General features: G+C 35.0%; 1 protein-coding gene across 1 annotated transcript; it reads left to right on the top strand.

The window, feature by feature from the left end:
* The first annotated feature begins 3943 nt into the window (after positions 1-3943).
* On the top strand, positions 3944-5168 carry LOC149246700 (uncharacterized). Its single transcript, XM_089458002.1, has one exon. It carries the CDS (start codon positions 4204-4206, stop codon positions 5137-5139), a length of 936 nt encoding a protein of 311 aa, XP_089314128.1. The 5' UTR covers positions 3944-4203; the 3' UTR covers positions 5140-5168.
* The last annotated feature ends 17687 nt before the right edge of the window (positions 5169-22855 follow it).

The raw sequence follows: 22855 nt of genomic DNA, 5'->3' as shown, positions 1-22855 counted from the left end.
CCCCCCCCACCCCCACCCACCCCCCACCCCCCCTTTCCATGTGTTCCCATCTCTTGCCCTTGGCTAGTTTGGGACCCTAGATGTGTTGCTTGGCTTATTATTGTTGATCCCTGTTTGTCTTTATATTGTTGGAAGGTATCCTTATAGAGTTGTTTCTGATCTTCTGGGATGAACCTTTCATCCAGATGTCTCCATTCCTATAGAAGCTGCTTCATGACTTGCTCTTCGGCACTTAGGTCCTCCTTTTGGTTATCAATCTCCATTAGGGTTTGTTCCACCATTTTCATATTATCCGCCATTCCTTGATCTACTTCAGTCTCCAGCCTCTTCATTTTAGTGCCCACTGGTTCTTTGTATTTTGGTTCTTCCATTTCCGGGTTGCTGTCCAGCGTATTCTCTCCCATGTCATCCTCCCGAAGCACTAAAAAGTAGTTCTGGGGTCGATGCTCTTTCTCCGTTTGGTTTTCTTTCTAGTTCCCTGCCAGACTCTGTGTCTGTTTTCTCCGTTGTACCTCCTGGAACCCTTCTCCATCTTCCTTTGCCATTGATTCCCCGTTCCTTTTTTTCCGGGGCAACATTCTCCTTTAGATTAAGGGGGCATGCCCGAAACAAGTGGCCATATTCGTGGCATCGATGACACCTAAAAGGTATGTGCTCGTAGTCTAAAGGTTGCGGCCAGATCTCATCATGATATTCCAGTTCTATATAGTTTAGGAGTGGCTCCGTGATATTCATATAAATGTAGATCCTGGCATAGGAAGTGTATCTTCCCTTTCTTGTCGAGTCTGCTACTTTAACAAAGGTTCCAATGGAGTTCCCAATACCTTATAAGATCTCAGGATCCCAGAAGTCCATTGGTAAGCCGAATAACCGAACCCAGATTGGGGCAACCAAGAGTTTTTCTTGATCTGGGTTGTAGCATTCTTCCCAATGTCTAATGAACAAGCCCACATTATTGAAGAAGTATGGCCCATCTTCAAACACCCTCTCTTTATCTTCCAGGTTTGAGAATATCACTGTGAAGAATCCCTTTGCCCCAAGCTTGAGATCGATGTGGCCTTTCGGTTGCCATCGTTGCTGGATCCATTTAATCAACTCTTTCTTCATCAGCCATGCTCCTATGAACTTGTAGATTAGGGCATGGTCCTTCATGTACTTTTGGTATTCCTCCAATTTATTGTTCAGGATAAAGAATCTGGGTTTTTTTGCAGCTCTTGGTAGGCATATTCCTCCCAAACCTGCTTGCCATTTGGCTCCCAAGACTGGTATTCCTTTCCCTCTTGCGCCACTTCTGTCGTTTGCTCTGTGCTGGCTTGATTCGCCTGTTGCAATATTCCTATAGGAGGGGATCTCTCCCCCCCTGCCATCCCACTGATTATTCCTTCAACAGAGTGCTGTAGGTCAATTTTCCTATCCTTCGTTTGGTGACACTCGCGTAGGGGTGTCAGGGTGAAGCCGTAGAGGCCCTTCGAAACCCTACCTGCTTACTCGACCTCCAAACCCTATTCTCCCTAATCTCCCCCGTGAATTTTATATTTTATTTAGGTTTCATACATTACAATAATCCAAGAAGGTGAGCACATTATTCTAAAAAAAACAATAGACAATTATAACTTTATTCTCATATATATTCAAATCTATAAAAATATACGACTTTTTATCTCATATAGGTTCAAATCTATAAAAATGTATAGATTTTCATTAGGGATTTAAACATATCTCGTTGATTACTTTTTGGTTTACTATTCTTGTGAAACCATTAGCATATTAGTAATTGTCTTATCTCTAAAAAAAAAAAAAAACAAACAAACAAACAAAAAAGCAACTTATCATATCCTCTTACAAATGATTCTAATTAATAAGAGACAAACCTTCTTATGCTAACATGAAAAGGCACAATTAAGAGACAAACCTTCTTATGCTAACCTGAAAAGGCACAATTTATTAATGAAGTATTATCAAACATGAAAACTTAATACTAATAACTAACTCACAAGGCTTTTTTATCAAGTTTTACAACTAATGTAAACTCTAAGATTATAAAAGTTAGCTTTACGATTAGTGGCAACTAGAGTTTAGCTTTTTGAACAAGTTTTACAACTAAAGTAATCTCTAGCTTTTTATTAAGTTTTACAACTAAAGTAATATGTGAGATTACAAAAGTTAGCTTTACTATTAGTGGCAACAAGAGTTTTAGATGTTTATTGGTACAAAACTAAACTAAAATAATAACAATTTGACAAAAAAACCTTCATGAATCATATAAATTGAGGTTGAGTTAAGAGTGAAAAATACCATACTTTTCACTATCTAATCCAACTCTTTTAGATGTAATCATTACCTTAAAAAAGAAGAGCCAAAGCAACTAAACTTTAATTCATTTATATACACATGAAATTAGTACCAAGTAATACTACACATTTAAACCCTACTTTCCTTAATCCTCAAAACAACTTTAAAGCATCAAAAGTAGCCCCCCTTGTTTAGAGGGATATAATTTACAACTAATAGGGAAAAACTCCACCAATGAACCCCTACTTTCCTTAATCCTTAAAACAATTTTTAAGCCTCTGCTTGGGGTAGCTCAATTGGTAATGGTCGTGGAAACGAAGTCTCATTGAGCTAGAAGTCTTGGGTTCAAATCTTATGCTATCCCCCCAATCGGGGTGAGAAGTTGGACATGATGAAGATGTAGTCATACCAAGCTTACAAACCAATCCAGAAGTCTCTTAAATCTTGTGCTATCCCTCCGATCGGGGTGAGAAGTTGTACATCATGAAGATGTAGTCCTACCAAACTTACAAAAAAAAAACAATTTTTAAGCATCAAAAGAAAACCACAACCACTATATGCAATGCTATAAGGCCATTAATGTGCCACAACCAATATATGCAATGTTATAAGACCATTAATAACACCCCTTGAATTTAAACAAGATTAGTAGCATATATAGTGCCTCATGCATTAATAACTCTATAGCATTGTATATATATATATATATATATATATATATACTGATTGTATTCATCGAACTAGAAGTCTCTTAAATCTTGTGCTATCCCTCCAATCAGGGTGAGAAGTTGGACATCATGAAGATGTAGTCCTACCAAACTTACAAAAAAAACAATTTTTAAGCATCAAAAGAAAACCACAATAAATATATACAATGCTATAAGGCCATTAATGTGCCACAACCAATATATGCGATGCTATAAGACCATTAATATCACTCCTTAAATTTAAACAAGATTAGTAGCATATATAGTGCCCCATGCATTGTATATATATATATATATATATATACTGATTGTATTCACCGAACTAGAAGTCTCTTAAATATTGTGCTATCCCTCCGATCGGGGTGACAAGTTGGGCATATGAAGATGTAGTTCTACCAAACTTACAAAAAACACAAGTTTTAAACATTAAAAGAAAACCACAACCAATATATACAATGCTATAAGGCCATTAATGTGCCACAGAAAAACAACTTTTAAACATCAAAAGAAAACCACAACCAATATATACAATGCTATAAAGCCATTAATAACGCCCCTTAAATTTACAATGCTATAAAACCATTAATGTACCACAACCAATATATACAATACTATAAAACCATTAATAACCCCCTTAAATTTAAACAAGATTAATAACCAAGCCTTAATAACTCTCTGCATTGTGTATATATATATATATATATACTCATTGTATAAATTAATTGAGAGAGAAGCCCCCTTGTTTGAAGTGATAGAGCTCACAACCAATAGGGATAAACTCCACCAATGAACCTAAGTGAAACGCTAAACCGTCCATAACCAAGTTTTAATCCCGTGGTGGGTCCCACACTATGTAACGTTTAACATATGTATGGCTTAGCTATATGACACTTGTTCAATAGAGGGATAAAATCTATTAAAGATGTCTCTTCATAATATCCAACCAAATGTCTGATGATTTTAACCTGCTGGTTATCACACTATACAGCATCCAACCAAATGTCTGGTAAGAATTATGTCAGCTGGTTAAATCCAAAGACTGCAAACTGTCATGGAGCATTGCTTTACACGATATCAAGTGGAAGAGGAGAGCGCTGGAGGCTTCCCGTGACTCGTCCGGTCTCTGTCCTTGGAGACTGCCTATTTCAGACGCCATTTTCGATTTTTTTGCTGCAGAGGCATAGATGAAGCAAACGGTTAAAAAATGCTTGACTCAGGCACTCATCAGGACGATGTCGCTGACCATGACTGGATAGAGGAGATCGCCCTGCAGACCGAGACATACGGATTCGAACTCGCAATCATCAGCTGCGTCAGCTTAGGGCTGGGGCTGGGGATGGGGTTCCGCCTCCACGCGCAAGGAAAGCAGCCACTGAAGAGCGTGGCCTCGGGCATTAAATTTGCAGACGGAGTGGTGAAAGGAGTAAAGGCCGTCCACACGCTCGGCTCTCCCAGCCCCGCCCAAGTCCTAGTCCTGGCCATGGCAGCTACCAAGGTGCTCGCCAAGAGCGCCAGCAGAGGTTTCATAATCAAAGACAGCAGCGGCAGTTTCAAAATCCTCTCCAAGGGTATCAAGGCCTCCGAGGGGGCCATCAATCTGGTCAGGTATTCCAAAACCCTAGGAATGGACGCTAATGACATTGGGTGGCATTATGTAATCAAGGGTTACAAGCTGTCCAAGAGCGTTTTTAATGTATTTGAAGGTGTTAATGCCTTCCATGGGAAAATTGCGGCTTTTTCCGCGAGAGGGTTTGGTGTTATAAAGGGGGGATTGGAAGGTTTGGGTGTTGTAATTAAGGCCTTGGCTCTGTCGAAACAAATGTCTGTGATTCTGGTGCATAGCTTTGGGGTCTCGAGAGGAGCATTTCGGGTTCTGCTCGAGGAATATAGAAATGCCAGAGGCTACGGCTCCCATAAGACTGAGAAAAGGAATACCGTGTGCTTGCCATCAAGGAAGCAGCATGGGGTTTCCTGTTTGCAGTGTCATTTGGAATTTGATGGATTTGCCTGTAAGAAGACCCTGCCAATGACTGATTTGTTGGCCAGCAGCTTTGTATCACATCAGTCCGTGGGTTCAATGTTTGATAATCTGTTTTATCTTTCGATTCCATGTTCTCCAGATTGCATTTATAGTAAATAAATAAATAATTTGCAGGTACTACTTCAGCATATGCCGCTCCTTTTTCTTCCTCGTTTTATATATGGTGCTGATTTAGGGTTCAGGGTTTAGTTATATTTATGAAAGACTAGTGGATAATCTTGTAACATGGGAAGTCTTCCTTTTTTTATTTATGGTGCTGATTTAGGGTTCAGGGTTTAGTTATATATAGGAAAGACTAGTAGATAATCTTGTAACATGGGAAGTCTTCCTCTTTTTATATATGGTGCTGATTTAGGGTTCAGGGTTTAGTTATATATAGGAAAGATTAGTAGATAATCTTGTAACATGGTAAGAGTAATTGAAGATTCATATGTTAAAACTGTGCAGCTTTGATCAAACGGCCACTAAATTCAGATTTTTATAGACGACAGTAAATACCATGACTGTTACTTGTCGATTATGATACCTCTTTAATCTTTAACTTTTAAAGAGTAGGGAAGTCCTAACTCGGCCACTTGGTTCTTTGATATTGACTTGGGAGAACTCCCGGCCCAAGTTTAACTCTGGACTTATTAGGCATTGGCAGGGACAAATGTACCTCTGTGTTTACTAGGCACCCATATTTTCACAATGGCTTGGAAGTTCGACATTAAACTCGTGGGAAGAAAATCTGCTGTTTTGGAAGATAAAAAAAAGAAACAGGCATGGTAACAGCGTATCACACCCTTTTCAGGTTTAATTCCTACATTGGGTTGAACCAGTACAATAGATTCATAACCATTTTATGCGTATCACACCCTTTTCAGGCTTAATTCCCACATTGGGTTGAACCAGTACAGATTCATAACCATTTTGATCTTAAAAGGGTGAAGATTTTTTTTCAAAGAATTATGTTTATAGATCCATCTTAAAACCTGCTTTATTGTAATTCCCATGTTGGTATGCCCACCACATTGAAATCCTGATTTGCAATAATTCCCACTTATTGCAATCCCATGCCCACCACATTGCGATGAACTAATAAGATTCAGTCTATATTGATATTAACTAGGATAGATAGTCTATATTGATATCAACTAGGATAGATAGTCTACATTGATATTAACTAGGATAGATCCATCTGATTCATTGTAAAGAAGAAAAAAATTTCAATTAACTAGGATATATCCATCTGATTCATTGTAAAGAAGAAAAAAATTTCAATGGATGAATAAATCGGGATAGATAGTCTATATTGATATCCATCTGAATGGATCCATCTGATTCATTGTAAAGGAGAAAAAAATTCAATTGATGAATAAATCCTGATCTATTGTAATTCCCATTTCTTGCAATCCCCATTTTGGTATGCTCACCACATTGCTATTAACTAATATAGATTCAGTATATATGGATATTAACTAGAATATATCCATCTGATTCATTGTAAAAGGAAAAAAAATTCAATTTATTCCTCAATTGTACATTTATCTCATCCATATTTCAGCTTTACATTGGCGTAGCCTTCATACAGTTGAGATAAACTTGAGGCCAGTGAAGTAGAGCTTTACGTTGGCGTAGCCTTCATTCAATTTGAAATAGATTTGAGGCAACTGAGGTACATAATTAGCTTTTAAACCCATCTTTAAAATTATAGAAACATAAAACGCATGATCATCTCTATCACTATATGCAAAGACTATAGGTCAGAGTATTTGGTTGTGGTTGTCAGCTTCTCGCAGTTACAAGATGTTGGCTGCTACCAATTACAAGATGTGGAGAACTTTATTTTCTATGACATAGAGAGCCATGTGATCTCTAACTTGAAGAGTTTATCCATTCCTTCTAAGTTTACATAATTATTCTAACTTAAAAAGTTTATCCATTCCTTCCAAGTTTACATAAATATTCTATCCCAGGATTTTGTGGGAATAAACCGTGTATTCTCTAACTTTGACATATAGAACCATGTAATCTTCTACAATCTTTTCCCTCTCATTATTATTATTTTTATTATTATCTCATTATTTTTATTATTATTATTATTTTTATTTTTATTATTATTATTATTTTTTCACAAGTTCTTTTTGGTTTATTAACCATGTTATCCTTAACTTTTTATCCATTCTTTCTAAATTTATATAAATATTTTACCTTTTAATTTTTTACAATCTATATAAATATTTTATCTTTTAATTTTTTACTCAATCCTCCTCATCTCCTCTTATTTCCATAATATTCTATCTAATATTTTAGATATCAATATTCTTATTTCCATAATATTCTATTAATATAGATATCAATATTTTACCTATTAATATTTTAACTTTTTTTTTACTCAATCCTCCTCATCTCCTCTTATTTCCATAACTATCCTCCTCATCTCCTCTTATTTCCATAATATTCTATCTAATATTTTAGATATCATGATATCATAAATTTGTTTATTTTTTCCTCCTTTTCCTTCTATTATTTTTTTCCTTTTCCTCTTTTCTCTTTTATTATTTTTTCCTCTTTCCCTTTTTATTATTTTTTCCTCTTCTCCCTTCTTTAGTAATAAATTTTGTTTTTCCTCTTCTCCCTTCTTTAGTCATAAATTTTGTTTATTTTTTTCCCTCGTCTCCTTTTTTCTATATATTTTTTGGAAATTTCTCCTCTCCATTCTTTTCTATTACTCTTATAATGATAAATTTCCTTTAATTTTTTTTTCTTATCTCCTTTCCTTTCTTCATTTTTTCTTCTATCTCCTCATCTCTCCATTCTTATAAGTTTCTCCTCTCCTCTCCTCTCCTATAAAAAAACCTTATAAGTTTTTCCGATCTCTCCTCTCCTCTCCATTCTTATAAGTCCTTTATCACATATTTGATAATAAGCCATACAACTTGTTCGAGAGTTGAGAGTTAGTCATCGATCTTGCTTTGATCCCCTATCAGAGGTCACCGACGACCCACATAAGAACAAACGTTAGCTCATTTTTTATTCTTGGAAGAAATGACTGTAGATAGATAAATTGGTTTTTCCGGGGCGGACGTAGCCAAGTGGACCAAGGCAGTGGATTGTGAATCCACCACGCGTGGGTTCAATTCCCGTCGTTCGCCTCATAAAAGAAGATAAAAAACGGACTGGATCCAAATCCGATTTGTTGTCATTTTCATATTTCGGTGAAAATATTTCTATCTATGTAATAGAAATGGACACCTGAGCCTTCTTTCTTCGTGGGAAACATGAGCCCTTTATCGGACTTGAACCGATGACTTACGCCTTACCATGGCGTTACTCTACCGCTGAGTTAAAAGGGCCCCCTCATCATATATGAATGAGTGAGTCTACTATGGTAGATGGACAACAAATTGGATATGGATGATCCATCTATCTTTATAGATATCAAGTTGAGAACATATATTATAGTAGCTCGTAGGGTAAGGATCGCTATACTGGAAACTCCGGGCTGAGCTGATACGAAGCGGATGGAGACAAGTTATGCCTGAGAGCATTTGCTGAAATATGTTCGTATTGCTAGAAGAGACAAAGGCTCAACGGGTCAGGTCCTATTGCAATTACTTGAAATGCGTTTGGATAATATTCTTTTTCGATTGGGTATGGCTCCCACCATTCCCGGAGCTAGACAATTAGTGAATCATGGACATATCCGGGTCAATGACCATATGGTAGATATACCAAGTTACCCTTGCAAACCTCAAGATGTGATTACTATAAGAGATCAACAAAGATTGAGAGCTAAGAATATGGAGCCATTCCAGTTTATGGCTCTTTTTCTTCCTGGAAGAGGAAGATCTTTCTAAAATGAATTAGAAAGAATTCAATTAGAAGATTAGAGGAGTTGAGCAAAAAAAATTCCTTGATAAAGAGAAAGAACAACCTAGAATTTCTAAAACTAGAATGGATAGAATCCTTTCTTCTCTCCATTCTTATAAGTCCTTTAGTGACTTTGTCCTCTATTCTCCAATTTGATTAAGTTATACACCCCTACCATCCATTTAGAGAGCTCTCCTCCCAAGGTTCTACCCAACTTGATTAGGTTCTACACCTATACAATGCATTAGGGAGCTCCCTCTCCTTTTCATATATTTTTCCTCTATGTCTTCGCCATTGTTATAAAGGACGCATTAGGGAGCTCTCTCTCCTTTTCATATATTTTCCTCTATGTCTTCGCCATTCTTATAAGTCCTTTATTGACTTTGTCCTCTAAATTGCCCCAACTTGATTAGGTTCTACACCTATACAATGCATTTTACCTACACAATGCATTTTGGGAGCTCATTCCCCTGAAGTATGGAATGCCTTGGATTTTATCCCTTCGGAGCTCATTCCTATGGAATGCCTTGGATTTTATCTTTTGGGTGCCTTGGATTTTATCTTTTGGGAGCTCATTCCACCGAAGTATGGAATGCCTTGGATTTTATTTTTCACTTTTTTTACTTCTCCTTCTTTCCAAGGTAAAGGACTTAGTTTGTTTTTAATAGTGTGGGGTTTGCTTTGTGGCGTTTTACTAGTAGGAAATGTATATAAATTTATCATTTCAAAAGTAATTAGAAGATTTCATTAAGAGGATTTTTAATGAGGCTACAATTTTGTTGAGAAAATAATGGAAATTTCAACAAGATTTTGATAAAATCTAGATAAATTTTTTGAAAATCCAGGTTATAGCTGTTGCTTTAGAATTTTGGGTGTCTCAAAAAAATCCCTGTTATATTTGTCAAGCTTTAGAATTTTGGGTGTCTCGAGGGTTCTCGATGGTATTGAATCCATTTCTATCATAAAAAAACTATTCAAACACTCCAACAATGAGATTTTTTGAAAATTTCCTCACCAAATTTCGACAAAAAATTTATATTCCAAGTAAAATTATGACCTCAATAAACAATACTCTGTTCAATAAGACCTCAATAAACAATACTCCTAACAAATAAATAAAAAACAAATTTCACATATAAATAACAAACAAATTTCACATAGATAAACCAAAAAAAGTCCAGATAATATTATTAATCCATGCTTCACTGCAAATTCTTGAGTACGCAACTCAAATAATTTAAACCTCACATTGACGTTGATGAGATAACGAGGTTAACCAAGACATGCTTCCTAAGGCATTCCTTTATAGTTTTTCAAGTGTTTAATTCCTATTTCATGGGTTAATATCAACGTTCCTTTATAGTTTTTCTAGTATTTAATTCCTATTTGATGGGTTAATCTCAACATTTAGGTTCTCCTGCAGTTAGAAATAGTTCGTTTTCTACAACAGTCCTCTTTTTATCAAGTCACATACTTTTTATTAGATAATGTGTTTTCAAATCTTATCCAATGTCAGCTTACTTTCCTTAGTTCCAAAACTAAGGAGACCTGCCCTGGTCATCAAAAATCCATTTTAAAACTACCATGAGTGTGGAAGGAAAACCGCCAAATCTCTAAGACAAAAAAGCATGGTGTGTTCTCATTGCTACTGTCATTTGGTTTGAAAAGATTGAAGATATTACGAAGCAAACAAATAGCAACAGCAACCTGGAGACAAGTTTGACACTTCTAACACTGCACATCTAGTTGTACATTCTACGTTATGGCATTCAACTTTTCAACGGGAATGGATTGTAAATTGAGGGGCACTTAAATATATGACAAAGCACAAACACCTGCTTTCTGATTTTGGTGATCATCATAAAAGTGAGTAGGAAATCATCAGCAAAATGATATGATTATAAAAGTATATGTGAGATTGAAGGTATATGTAATGAAGTAAAATTATATACGTAATAAGGGTTGGCCTAATGGTGAGTTCATGAAGGCATCTGCAAAATGATATGATTATAAAAGTATATGTGAGATTGAAGGTATATGTAATGAAGTAAAATTATATATGGCCTAATGGTGAGTTCATGAAGGGCGCCCTCGGTGAGTAAAGGTTATATGTGAGCCTTTCATAAATGGGCGAGTAAAGGTTATATGTGAGATTAAATGTATGTAATTAAGTAAAATTGGTTTAATAGAGTTTATGAAGGGTGGGCTAAATAGTGAGTAAAAGTTAAAGTTATATGTGAGATTAAATGTATGTAATGAAGTAAAATTTTATATGTAGTAAGGGTTGGTCTAAGAAAGAGTTAATATATATAATTGGTGAAAATAGATATATGTAGAGGTTAAAGTCATTATTCCATAAACATATGAACATGTGATTTGGCTATATGATTATATTAAGATATTTGAAAGAAGTTCTATTTTTTAAGGAGTTATTGGGTAATATAGGAGCTTTATATCTTTTTCAATAAAGTGGTTACCAACTTCAAGAGAAACTTCCAAAGTTCTGTTTTTAGAGGTTGCATTTAGTTACCATTTCTGCCTTTACTTTTGTTTTCAAAAGTGGTGCTATTGGTAGTATCTTTCATTTTTTGTTGTTGTTCTCAAAATTACCATGTTTTGCAACCATGGCATAAAAAAATATTATAATATTTTTAACAAAATATTAAAATCATTAACAAAATATTAAAATCAACCTCTGAATCAAGAAGTGTCATTAACAATGACACTCTAAAGATATTGTAATATATCTAAAAAAAAAACTTTAAATCGCCCACTAAATCTAGAAGTACCACTAACATTGACACATTTTTTTCCTAGGTCAAAATTACAATTTTCTTGAAAAGATGGTCCCAACAACCTATACCATTGCGACTAGTAGTATAAAATCAATCTAAATACATCCATCTAAAATTGAGAAGCTATGCTCTCATGAGATCCATATTCTTGATAATTGGTGTCTTTAGAACCAAATCTTAAAATCAACCCCAAGTAAGAAAAAAATGGTACTAATAAGATTATGAACTTAAAGTTGGGGTGGTTGTCTCAATGAGATGTTATCCCCTCCACCCCGTTTCAAATCCCACAGGGAGACACCATGCCCTGTCATAGTAAGGCTGGAAGGATAGGTGTCCCATTAGAATATGACATCTAGCTTCAGTTTCCGAATAGGTGTCCAATTAGAGTATGAAATTTAGCTCCAATTTCTAGATAGATGTCCCATTAGAGTATCTAGCTCCAATTTCGTGTTATCTTTGGACGTCTCTAATATCTCTAACTTGAAGGTTGTTGCATATATTTGGAGAGATTGCTAGCTTCCCTAAAAAACACTTTAAAAAATTAAACTTAAAATTTTAATATTCTTTAAAAAAAATAACATAAAAACTCTAAAACCTCTCTTCCTTAAAAATATAATATAAAAACTCTATATGATTGGAAACAAAATCATTAGAAATAAAAACAAAAAATTAGCCCCTAAATAACAAAAAGGTATTGCAAGTAATATTTTGAACAAAACTTTTAAAATAATAACATTCTTTAAACCATAGCATAAAACCCCTAGGAGGTTGGAGAATAAATTAAAAATAAATAAATAAAATTATTTAAAAAATATATTTTTTCAAAAACAAATTTGTAAAATTTAAAGATATATTTTAAATTTAATTTTAAAAATAAATAAATAATAATTTTTTTTAATTATTTAAAATAAAATAAAATTTTAAAATAATTTGAATATAGTTAAATAACTAATATTAATTTAAATATAGTTAAATTAAAATAAATACAATAAAAAATTAAAATTACATATAATCAACGGGAAACAAAAATGGCGACTCATCTATTTTCTTAGCTTGCACTGCGAGGCATCGTCATGATCACCCATCTGTATGGCCGGTTGATGGATAATCCCCGGGGTTTTTGAGGGTGCTGAATCCAAATATGCAGTTAAAAAACCAGTTTGAATAACACAAAACAAAATTTCACCTCAAATTTTTCCGCCAAAATCTAATCTCTAAAAAGTCCACTAAAAACAACTCCATTTTTAATCGAGTGACAGTAAACATAACAACTGAAAAATGGCACAAGAAGAGCTGACGAGATTCTATGCATACAGCTGAAATGCTAGTCAAGCAACGCGAATTTCTGAATTCTGTGATTGATTTTTATTGTCTTTATATCTTATTTTGCAACACAAAACAATTGCATTTAAACCAAAAAAAATGTAATAGTTTTTTTAATTTCATTTAGACAACAGAATGTAATATTCTCTGATGTATTTATTATTTTTGTTTTTTTATTTTATTTTAAATATTATTGAATGTAGTTTTAATAATTTTGGATATGGTTATATTGTGAATTTGGTTTATTTCTGAAGTCACCATTTTTCATTTTTCATATTTCTTATGTTAAATACATTATGTGCAAATAGATGTATGTTATAGATTTGATAGTTACATATTATTGATTTGATTAAAATGGTTAGTTATATATATATATTATTTTCAACTATAAAAGTACACTTTTGACTATTTCAACGCATATATATAAAACACGATTATAGTTTTTTTAGGTTTGCATGCAACATCAATAAAATGAAAAAGAAATATACAACACCAAATGAAAAAGAAATATACTATGCATAAAGTACAATCCTATAAACACAAGAAATAGTGCAAACATACAAAAATAAAAATAAAAATTGTACATAATAATTATTATTTTAAATAAAATTTAAAACACACATAAAATTTTATAAAATTAAGAAAATAAATCACTGATTATTAAAAAATTAGAGAAATATTAATTATTATTTCAAAAACATATGCTATAAATTTGATATTGTGAAAAATAGAACAAATTAAACAACTACACCTATAAATAAAAATATATATTATAAATTTTTTAAAAACATATAATTTTTTTTAAGTAACAAAATAAATAAATTTATACTTAACAATACATTAAAAATAATCTATTGCAAATATAATTTCAGGAAGGAATTTGATTTATTGCTAATTAAAGCAACTTTGCTGGGATTCTCAAATAACAGAAAGAGGGACCCCGGAGTCCATTGAAGCATGAAATATTATTTGTTGATGAAGAATATGCTTCATAGATGCTTTCAAGATTTGCTCCTCAGTTAAGCGACACTGCCTCACATGCTTCCACAAAATTAAAATATCCTGAATAAATACTCATAGAATATGCTTCATAGATGCTTTCTAGACTTGTTCCTCGATTAAGCGACGTCGCCTCATATACTTCCAGATATTTGAAATGGAGTTGTTTTTAGTGCAATATTTTGGAAGCTTTTACGATGGGTTTTTCCGGTCAAATTTCTCTCAAATCCGGCAGGAATTTATTGAAATCACAAGCTTGATGGGTAATCTTGTGCAATCGAAGTGTCCTAGGGGTTTTCCAAGGCGCTGAATCCATATATACAGTGAAAAAACTAGTTTAAATAACACAAATCAAGATTTCATCTCAAATTTTTCTATTGGATTCCGGCACCGGAAAGTCCAAAAAGTCACACTAAAGACAACTCCATTTGAAATTTCTGAATAAATACCTCTAGCGCATATATAACAAGTCGTCTTTCGCATAGAAGTCAGAGTTAGAGTCGATCATGGCTTATTAATGGAAGTTATTAAATAGTAGCCTCCAATACAATGATTATATAATAAGATTTAAACTAGTCACCTTGTAGATAAATAAATTTAAATAATAATAAAAAATAATAAAATTTTAAATTATTGAGAAACTACAGATTTTTTTAGTCAAAACAAAATAACAATCAGTGAAAAAAGAAGGGAAATTCAATGGGTAATATCATGCAAGTATAATATTAACAGAGTTTTATAAAAATATTTAAAAAAATTGCTATACACTTAACTTTGTTTATTTATTCTTTTAACATCCTCCCCACGAAAAAAAATCACTCCACTCGCCTTTCCCCACTTAACCCATTTTCTCCAAAGTTTAAAAACACGCATGAAAGAATCTCTCCACCTCCCCACCCGAACCACCTTTCGATTTGACGAAGGTGACCCTGACATCTTCTCCTCTACCTCCCATCAGAGACCTAGTTATCCTTGCTTGATTCTACTTCCACCAAATACGCTCGTCTTTCATCTTCCATTTGGGAAGCAACATTCAAATCCTTCCCTCACTCCACTCGTTCCACTTCCACCTCCCAAAAAGTTGGATCTTCCCCATTAAAAAATGGTAGGATGACGAATGCAAGACTCTACATCGAGAACTTCGATATGCTTTCACCCACTCTCAACCCTTCTACCCTAACCTCAAATCTTCTTACCATCATCTCCTTCGTCATAATAAACGACTCTTTGTCTCTCATAGAAGACAAGAAATTTCTGCTCTCTGTGCCCCCTCTTATGAAAACTTGACTAAAATGGGGGGGGGGTGAATCAGTTTAGTATATCCATGGACATTAAAATTGTTGTCCTTAATCTCATTAACTGAAAGAATGCATGAGTAACTTAACAAATAATGGCTAGCATATTGAATATGTAAACAACAAGTAATAAGCTAATCAAAACATCACATCAACACATGATAACAACACATATTGACACCAGATATATGTGGAAACCCATAAAGGGAGAAAACCACAATTTTATTATTGTTGTGATGCAAAGGCAAGCTCCTACTCCTTATTACATCTGATTTTTTGTAGGCTCCAACCTACAGGAGGTTGCTACCTCAATTTTCTGCAAGCTGCAACTACAAGGAAGCTCCAACTCCCATATGTTTTCTGTAGGCTACAACCCACATGAGGCTCCTACCTCAACAGGCTCCAACCTAATGTTTATCAAGCCACTACTTGAAAGGAGACTACCATCTCCTAATGCAAACAAGAAATAACAATGCATTGGTTTACCTGGTCATAATTTTTGCATCTTCTTCCCTTCAAATCTGCTTCACATCAGCTTCATAAGTACCAGGTAACTAATGCATAATAGCTCAATCATCTCCCTCACATTCTCCCATTCTCTAACCTTCTCAATGCCTTCCAAAATCACATATTTTATAAAGATAGTTTGTTGGTTGTTTGTATCCCATATAGGAATATGAAGTGAATAGGCTTGACCCTTTACCTTCCACTCATTCGTTTCCAAACTCTTCATATCATGAATATTAGAAAACAAAAATAAATAATCCATCCAATATTAATTTCAGCCACATGTAATCATTAAATGCATCAACCTAATGCCAACATCAAATATCGATATTTATCATTAATGCATCACAACAATCTTTGCAACATCTTTGCCTTTGCCTTGGGGTCTTGCCTTTGCATCACAACAATTCAACTTAATCAACAATTTTACATCACAACAAATTCTTCAACATAGCAATCTCTGCAACATTATCAAAACATTTCAATGTATCACAACTCCTCCTCCTTCCTTGCCTTCTTTTAGTATTCGTTGCTCCTTCCCTTTATGCTTGTTGCCGCTCCTTGCATTCCTTCAATGCCCCTTCGCCATCAATGACAATATTGCCAACACACTCCCCTAAACAATTCTAGCATACCATCCTTCCCCGACGCTCCCCTCTTCCATCTGACCTCGAGCATACATCCATGTTCTCTCACAATTCCAACCTTTATGATATTACGGGGCAGGGCCAAATTCATGTTACCTCCCCACCCCCTTCCTATACCTATTCTCAGACAAAGATATTAGAGAGGCCATTTGGGTGATGAACAACAACAAAGCAGTCGATGAGGAAGGCTACCAAGCAGATTTCTTTAAACATGGTTTCCGTGCTTTAGTTAGTTACTTGGATGATATCTTTAACCATGTAGTCCATGAAGGTTTTCCACCAACATGGTCACACCAGATCATCGATCTGGTCCACAAATTAGGCTCCAACTCAAATGCCAATAACTACAAAACGATCATGGTGGGCCACACGTTCTTGAAGTTGTATGCTACTATTCTACATAGGAATCTCTCCAGTGACCTTGAGCAAAGACAACTTAGAGCTAGGGGATAGACAGGTTTTCGACTAGCTCATCAGACCATTGACCACATCTTCACCCTCCACGTCGTGATTAAGGAGGCACAACATCGCTCTTCGAAAATCTATTGTTGTTTCGTAGATTTTCGGAAAGCTTTTGACTCTATTCCAAGGGAAGCCTTACTCTAGAGACTCAAAGATATTGGCATCTTGGCGACCCTATTGACAACTATTAAGCGCCTATATGCGTCCTTCCTTGGTCATCTTCGCATGGCTCATGGGATGTCTGATTTCATCCGAAGCACTATTGGGGTTAAACAAGGTTGTCCATTGTCCCCTACCTTGTTTAGGATCTATATTGATGAGCTGGAGCCTTTTCTACACCAGCATATCCAGGACATTGATGGCTGCCTTATTCACCGGTCCTGATATCTATTCTACTCGTTGCTAACGACATGGTCCTCCTATTCTCATCTCCAGAAGGATAATAGAGGCAACTGGATGCCTTAGCTCTGTTTTGCAATCTTCGACAGTTGATGGTCGACTTGGGTGAAACCAAGATTATGATCTTCAATGGGGTGAAGAAAAAGTCAGACCTTCACTTCCTATTCAGAGGGGAGGAGGTTGAGATCACTAGCACGTATTTGTACTTGGGGGTGCAATTCTCAGGTCCCCGCTTCAGTTTGCGAGCAACGCTTTAGTCTCGGATCAAAAAAGGATATGGATCCTTAGCCCTTCTCAAGAGACAATGCTTTCGATATCACTTCCAGGACATCTCATCCAAGATGAGCCTCATGGACGCCCTGATCTGTCCCACTGTTCTATATGGCTCAGTGATTTGGGGGCTATATTTAGTTAAGTCAGATTGGGCTTCAGTTGAGAGAGTCCATATTCTTCTTCTTCGCCACATCATTAGATTCAAACAAACAGTACCTCAACACATCATCCTTGCAGAGTTTGGAGCTCAGCCCTTTCGGCATGAGACAATCTTCAATTTAGTCTCATTCTTGCATCATGTCCGGGGATTTGCAGACTCGATAAATAGTAGGGACTGATACCCTTAATTGGCATATCGCTCTTCTGAGATTATTTCCCGTTATACTCCCTCGGTCCAGGCTAGATGTTGGTTTACAAAAGTTTTAGATCTCTTAGAGTCAGTCGAAATTCAGTTGGATCGTCTCCATCCTTTTCGATATTCCTTGGATGCTCCTAGTCACCTTCTACCTACTAGACAAGAGTTGAACAAGATTATCAAGGAGGACATCTACATGCAGTTCGTCTAGGTCACCTAAGTCAATCCTACAGGAGGGTTGTGCACAAAGATGATCTTCTATGCTGAGCACTTCTTAGAGTTGAGAGACAAGTTCATTATTCAGCGCAAGCATACGCTTCACCACTAGATGCATGCTCTTTGCATTCCTATAGGTCAGTTGAGAGTAGGTTCTCATAGACTTCGAGTAGAGACGGACCACCAGATTGATAGACCAAACAAAATATTCCAGGTTTTTCATTTACAGGAAGTAGAGACTGAGGTGCACTTCATTTTTGGATGTCCTATCTACTATGAGATCAGAGGAAGGTTCCATTTCTTGTTTAGAGACTCTCAGACCCTCGCAAACTTTTTCAGATATCCCAATCAGAGATGTTTGGCCCTATATATGCAGGAGGCTCTCAGGTTCCGAGTGCATATTCTTCAGCCTCCCATCAGACCAGACCCCACACAGAGGATCACGACATTTTTCAGGGTACTACCTTCAGACAGGGGCACAAAGAGAACGATTGATACCGTTTCATATCCAGACTCTAAACCAGTGAGGATCTATGGGACCTCACCCTGCCACACGAGATCTCAGCAACAAAACTGTCTCAGATCCATCCCTGGGAGACAGACTAGGTCCTCCAGACCTCAACAATGTGCGAACTCCCCCAGACAATGATTTAGTGGACAATCCGCACCTCCCACTGGCCCTTCATCAGGACATAAACTTTGTGGAGTTTTTTTCAGTGTTCTTCAGTCAACCTCGGATGTTAGGCCCGAATCTTCTCTGTCAAGGCATTCCATACATTGTATATTTTATGTTCCTGCATTGTACCTTTTATATTCATGCATTGTATTTTTTATAGGAGACCGTTTGGTTCTCCTGCATTGTATGGACATCATTCTACTCAACAACCCCTTTGACCTACTTTGTGGTCATTAGTTGGACATAAATGTTCTTATCTCAAGGTAAAAAAATTGATCCAAACTCGACCTTTCCCATTTAGCCCCCTGTTGCCTCTAACGGTCTCACCCTCTCTAATTCTCCACGTACCCATTAACGAAAGTAGTGACGAGATGCGGGGTGCATTAGCCAGACATTGTGATGTGTGGGGCCAATTTCAAAGATCATCTTCCATGTGTTTCATTGACGAAAGGAGCAATGAGGTGTGGGGCCCACGAGTCGGGGGTGGTGGTGTGTGCGGCCAATTTCAGAGATCACATTGTGCGTGTGTGTGTTTTTTAATTAATTCAGTTTTTTTAATTTGTTTTTAAATTTAGTTTCTGAATAGTTCTTCTTTAATGGTTAATTAAAAAGGGTTAAATAAGGGTAAAAGATGTGTTTTTTGTTTTTTAAGTCATCTAAATGTAGTTTTATTAAAAGGTAAAATACTTTGATATATATATATATATATATATATATATATATATTAAATAATTTTGTTTTATATTATAATTCAAAAAAATTGCAATTTTAAGCTTGAAAAAATATCAAGGGTGTTTTTAACTAATTCAAATATTGAGGTTAAGCTTTTGGGGAAAGAACTCAATTTCTCAAGTCCATGAATCTCAACAAAATTGTAACTATAGTTTCCAAAAAGGAGAGTGCTACTAATAATGTCATTTTTCAATTCAAGGGTTGATGTAAGTGTTTTCTTGCAACCGTATACACATTGTTAAAGGTCATCATTTAAAGAAAGAAGTAATTTTGACCGCCACCGCCTAAACCAAAAAAATATGTTTTTGTAGGTGTCACTTTTAGATTTGAGGATTTATTTTAATGCTTTTGTTGGAACCATTATGAGGTTTATAAGGCCATGGTTACAAAATGTAGTAATTTTGACTTTAAAAAAATGGTGCTAATAGTAACACTATTTTTGATTGAGAGTTGATTTTGGTGTTTTTAACCCAAAAATATAGGCTTTTGGTCTCCTTTTGAAGTCTCTCATTAAGATTGCAACTTTGTTTAAACTGGTTTATTAATCTTTTTTAAAGATTTAGACATCACATGGCTAATTAAGATTATAACTATTTTTAATTTGGTTTATTACTCTCTTTTAAAGATTAGACAAAACACAATACACAAGTGGATCCAATACCTTGAGAAAACACTATCAACAAATTGTTCGAATACTAGAGAACATTTCTATTGATCTGTTCATCAAATGGAAAAGCTTGGGAAGATATATCCTTGCACCACTATGCAGCTTCTTTGAAAGTGGTACTATTAGATAGTTCATTTGATGAGGTAATCATAGAAACAACTTGTACATAAGTTAAGAAAAAACTATTGATATATTTAATTGTTATAAAGAAATTAGATTGACCTACTCATAAGTGGACGAGGGCAGGGAGTCATATCCTTTCCATACCACTCATCTACTAAGAGAGTGGTATCATTGAACTTTATATCTTAAGAGGTGTCAAAATAGACATCTTAAATAAGAATAATTGATGCTACATATTGTCGCATATGTTAAAAACCATTATCACTAACATGTTCATCCAAATGAGGAGGGAAATAATACATATCCCTGCCATCCTATGCATCTAATAGGAGAGTGATATTGAATCATTCTTATAAAGTGGTGTTGGAAAAAACATCTTGTAATAAAGTGGCTTCGAATACCCACCTTAAATAATATCAATTGTCACTAAAGTGAGTGAAAAGAGCCAAGTCCATTTATGTAAAAGAGATTAATTACAATCAAACATGCTCAAATATAAGTGGATTTATGGATAACCATCACATGTGCACCTAAGAGAGTGAAACTCAAAAGAAAGTTTGAATATAATATGAGATCAGGTTTATAAATGCACATCTCCTTATAAAGACTAGTCATAGCCCAAATATAAAATATGAGTGATTGAAATACAAATGTGAGTCAGTGTGGAGATAACCAACTCAAAAAATGCTTAATGAGTTGGCGTGGAGATAATCAACTCAAAAATATGTTTATTGAAATAAAGAAGTGAGAGGATTATTGAATGTAATAAACTGAGTCCTTGGATTGTTGTTAGAGAGGCGGGATCTCGAAATTTTCACCTCGGCACTTCATTCAACATTCCTTCTCACAACTCAACACTTGCATTATATGGGTCCTTAGATCTCCTCTTAATATGACAAGCTAAGATCCCAGGTGGGAAATGTAATATCTCTCCACCTCTTTTTTTCCCAATCTAAAGAAAATAGCTACCATACTCACCAAGGGATAGTGGAAATTTATTAACCCAAGTGATGTATTCCATAAGTGTATTTGGAATAAAGAGTTAGGGAGAAAGAAAAAATATTATATTGAAGAGTTTAATCTTACTCATAATCATCAACAAAAAACGTACATAGGGGCCAATATTTCTTGGAGAGCTAAAATTCTTATTGCACCGTTAAGGAATAATTCTCATCAAATCCGTTGTGAAACAAGGTGCTGGAAAATGTCAAAATAAGTGGGGAGGAAAGAGTATGTATTTTTTTCTTTTTCGGAAAAATGGAAACATAAAAGCATTAAATTTTAGAATGTGAGGTCTTCAAAGACAACATGGAAAGTTATGTAGATATTCTGGCAGCTAGCTCTTGGGATAATTTATTCAGTGAGGGTTTTGTTGAGAAGATGAGAGAATTGATTGTGAAATTCATAGAAAAGGGCTGAATACAAGAATAAGATGGAGCATCAATTTGTCCCATAAACTATCTTGAGCGTCATGGACTTTAAAAATAATTTCTTTCTTTCTTTCTATATGGTTTTCTACTTACTTCTTTTTTTTTGTTTGTCCATGTGAAGGCTATGTTTCCGGTGGTTTCACATTCCAAACAAACCCTCTTATACCTGACAATACCGTAAATAAGAATTTAAAAATTGGTTAAGTGGATCGAGTTACTCTTAATGTGAGTTCGAATTGCACCGAATCAAAGGGAATCCATTCCACAGGAATTTCTTGAATCTCTCTTGCATTCAACTGTGTCCATTCTCCTCTTTCACTGAGGGCACTATTAAAGATTTGTAAAGGCAATTGGCACAATGGGTACTCAAGCATAGTAGATTGTTGCAACCAAATTGTATTTGCACAATCTATCACCTTTTGATCCAAACTTGATGGATATTTGATTAATGACCAATATTGATAATTAACAACAGGTTATTAATTAATGGTTTTTCATCTTGGGAGTGAGTAAACACATCTTTGGTTGAGATAATATTAAACTCTTGGAGGGGAGAAAATGTTAAGTTGGTAAACCTGCATCAAATTGAGGAACATCATCTACAATATCTAAAATGTCAAAGCCAGTGGTGCCATAAATAAATGATGTTTTTTTAACCACACGGTACTCTGAGAAACATTTTTTATTTGGATATTGATGTTAGTCAAGTCCTTGAGAATCTTGTTATGCAAAAATTGTAAATAGCTACAGGTTACAGTTCTACTCAATTTATATTAAGAAACTTGGTTCTATAGAGGTGAATTATTCCTATTGACCTTGTTTTTTTATGAATTAGCAGAATTAGAAATTAGGTCTATCTTGTACTTGTGTGACTAACATGGGTTAGACTCTAACCACTACAATTATAGAGGTGAATCCTTCCTATTGACCACCTTTTTTTTGTTTTTGTTTTTGTGAACAAGTGAAATTAGCAACTAGGTCAAACTCATACTTGTGTGACATGGGTTAGATTGTGTCCATTACCACTTTAACCTCTAGGCATACCAACATAACCCATCACG

This window comes from Pinus tabuliformis, chromosome 7 (assembly GCF_031772625.1).
Source record: "Pinus tabuliformis cultivar Carrire ecotype Pingquan chromosome 7, CPIR1, whole genome shotgun sequence".
Lineage (NCBI taxonomy): Eukaryota > Viridiplantae > Streptophyta > Pinopsida > Pinales > Pinaceae > Pinus > Pinus tabuliformis.
This window is presented reverse-complemented; position numbering and strand designations above follow the sequence as displayed.

Coding starts and splice junctions, on each gene's coding strand:
- LOC149246700 (XM_089458002.1), top strand. CDS start 4,204: ATGCTTGACTCAGGCACTCATCAGGACGATGTCGCTGACCATGACTGG.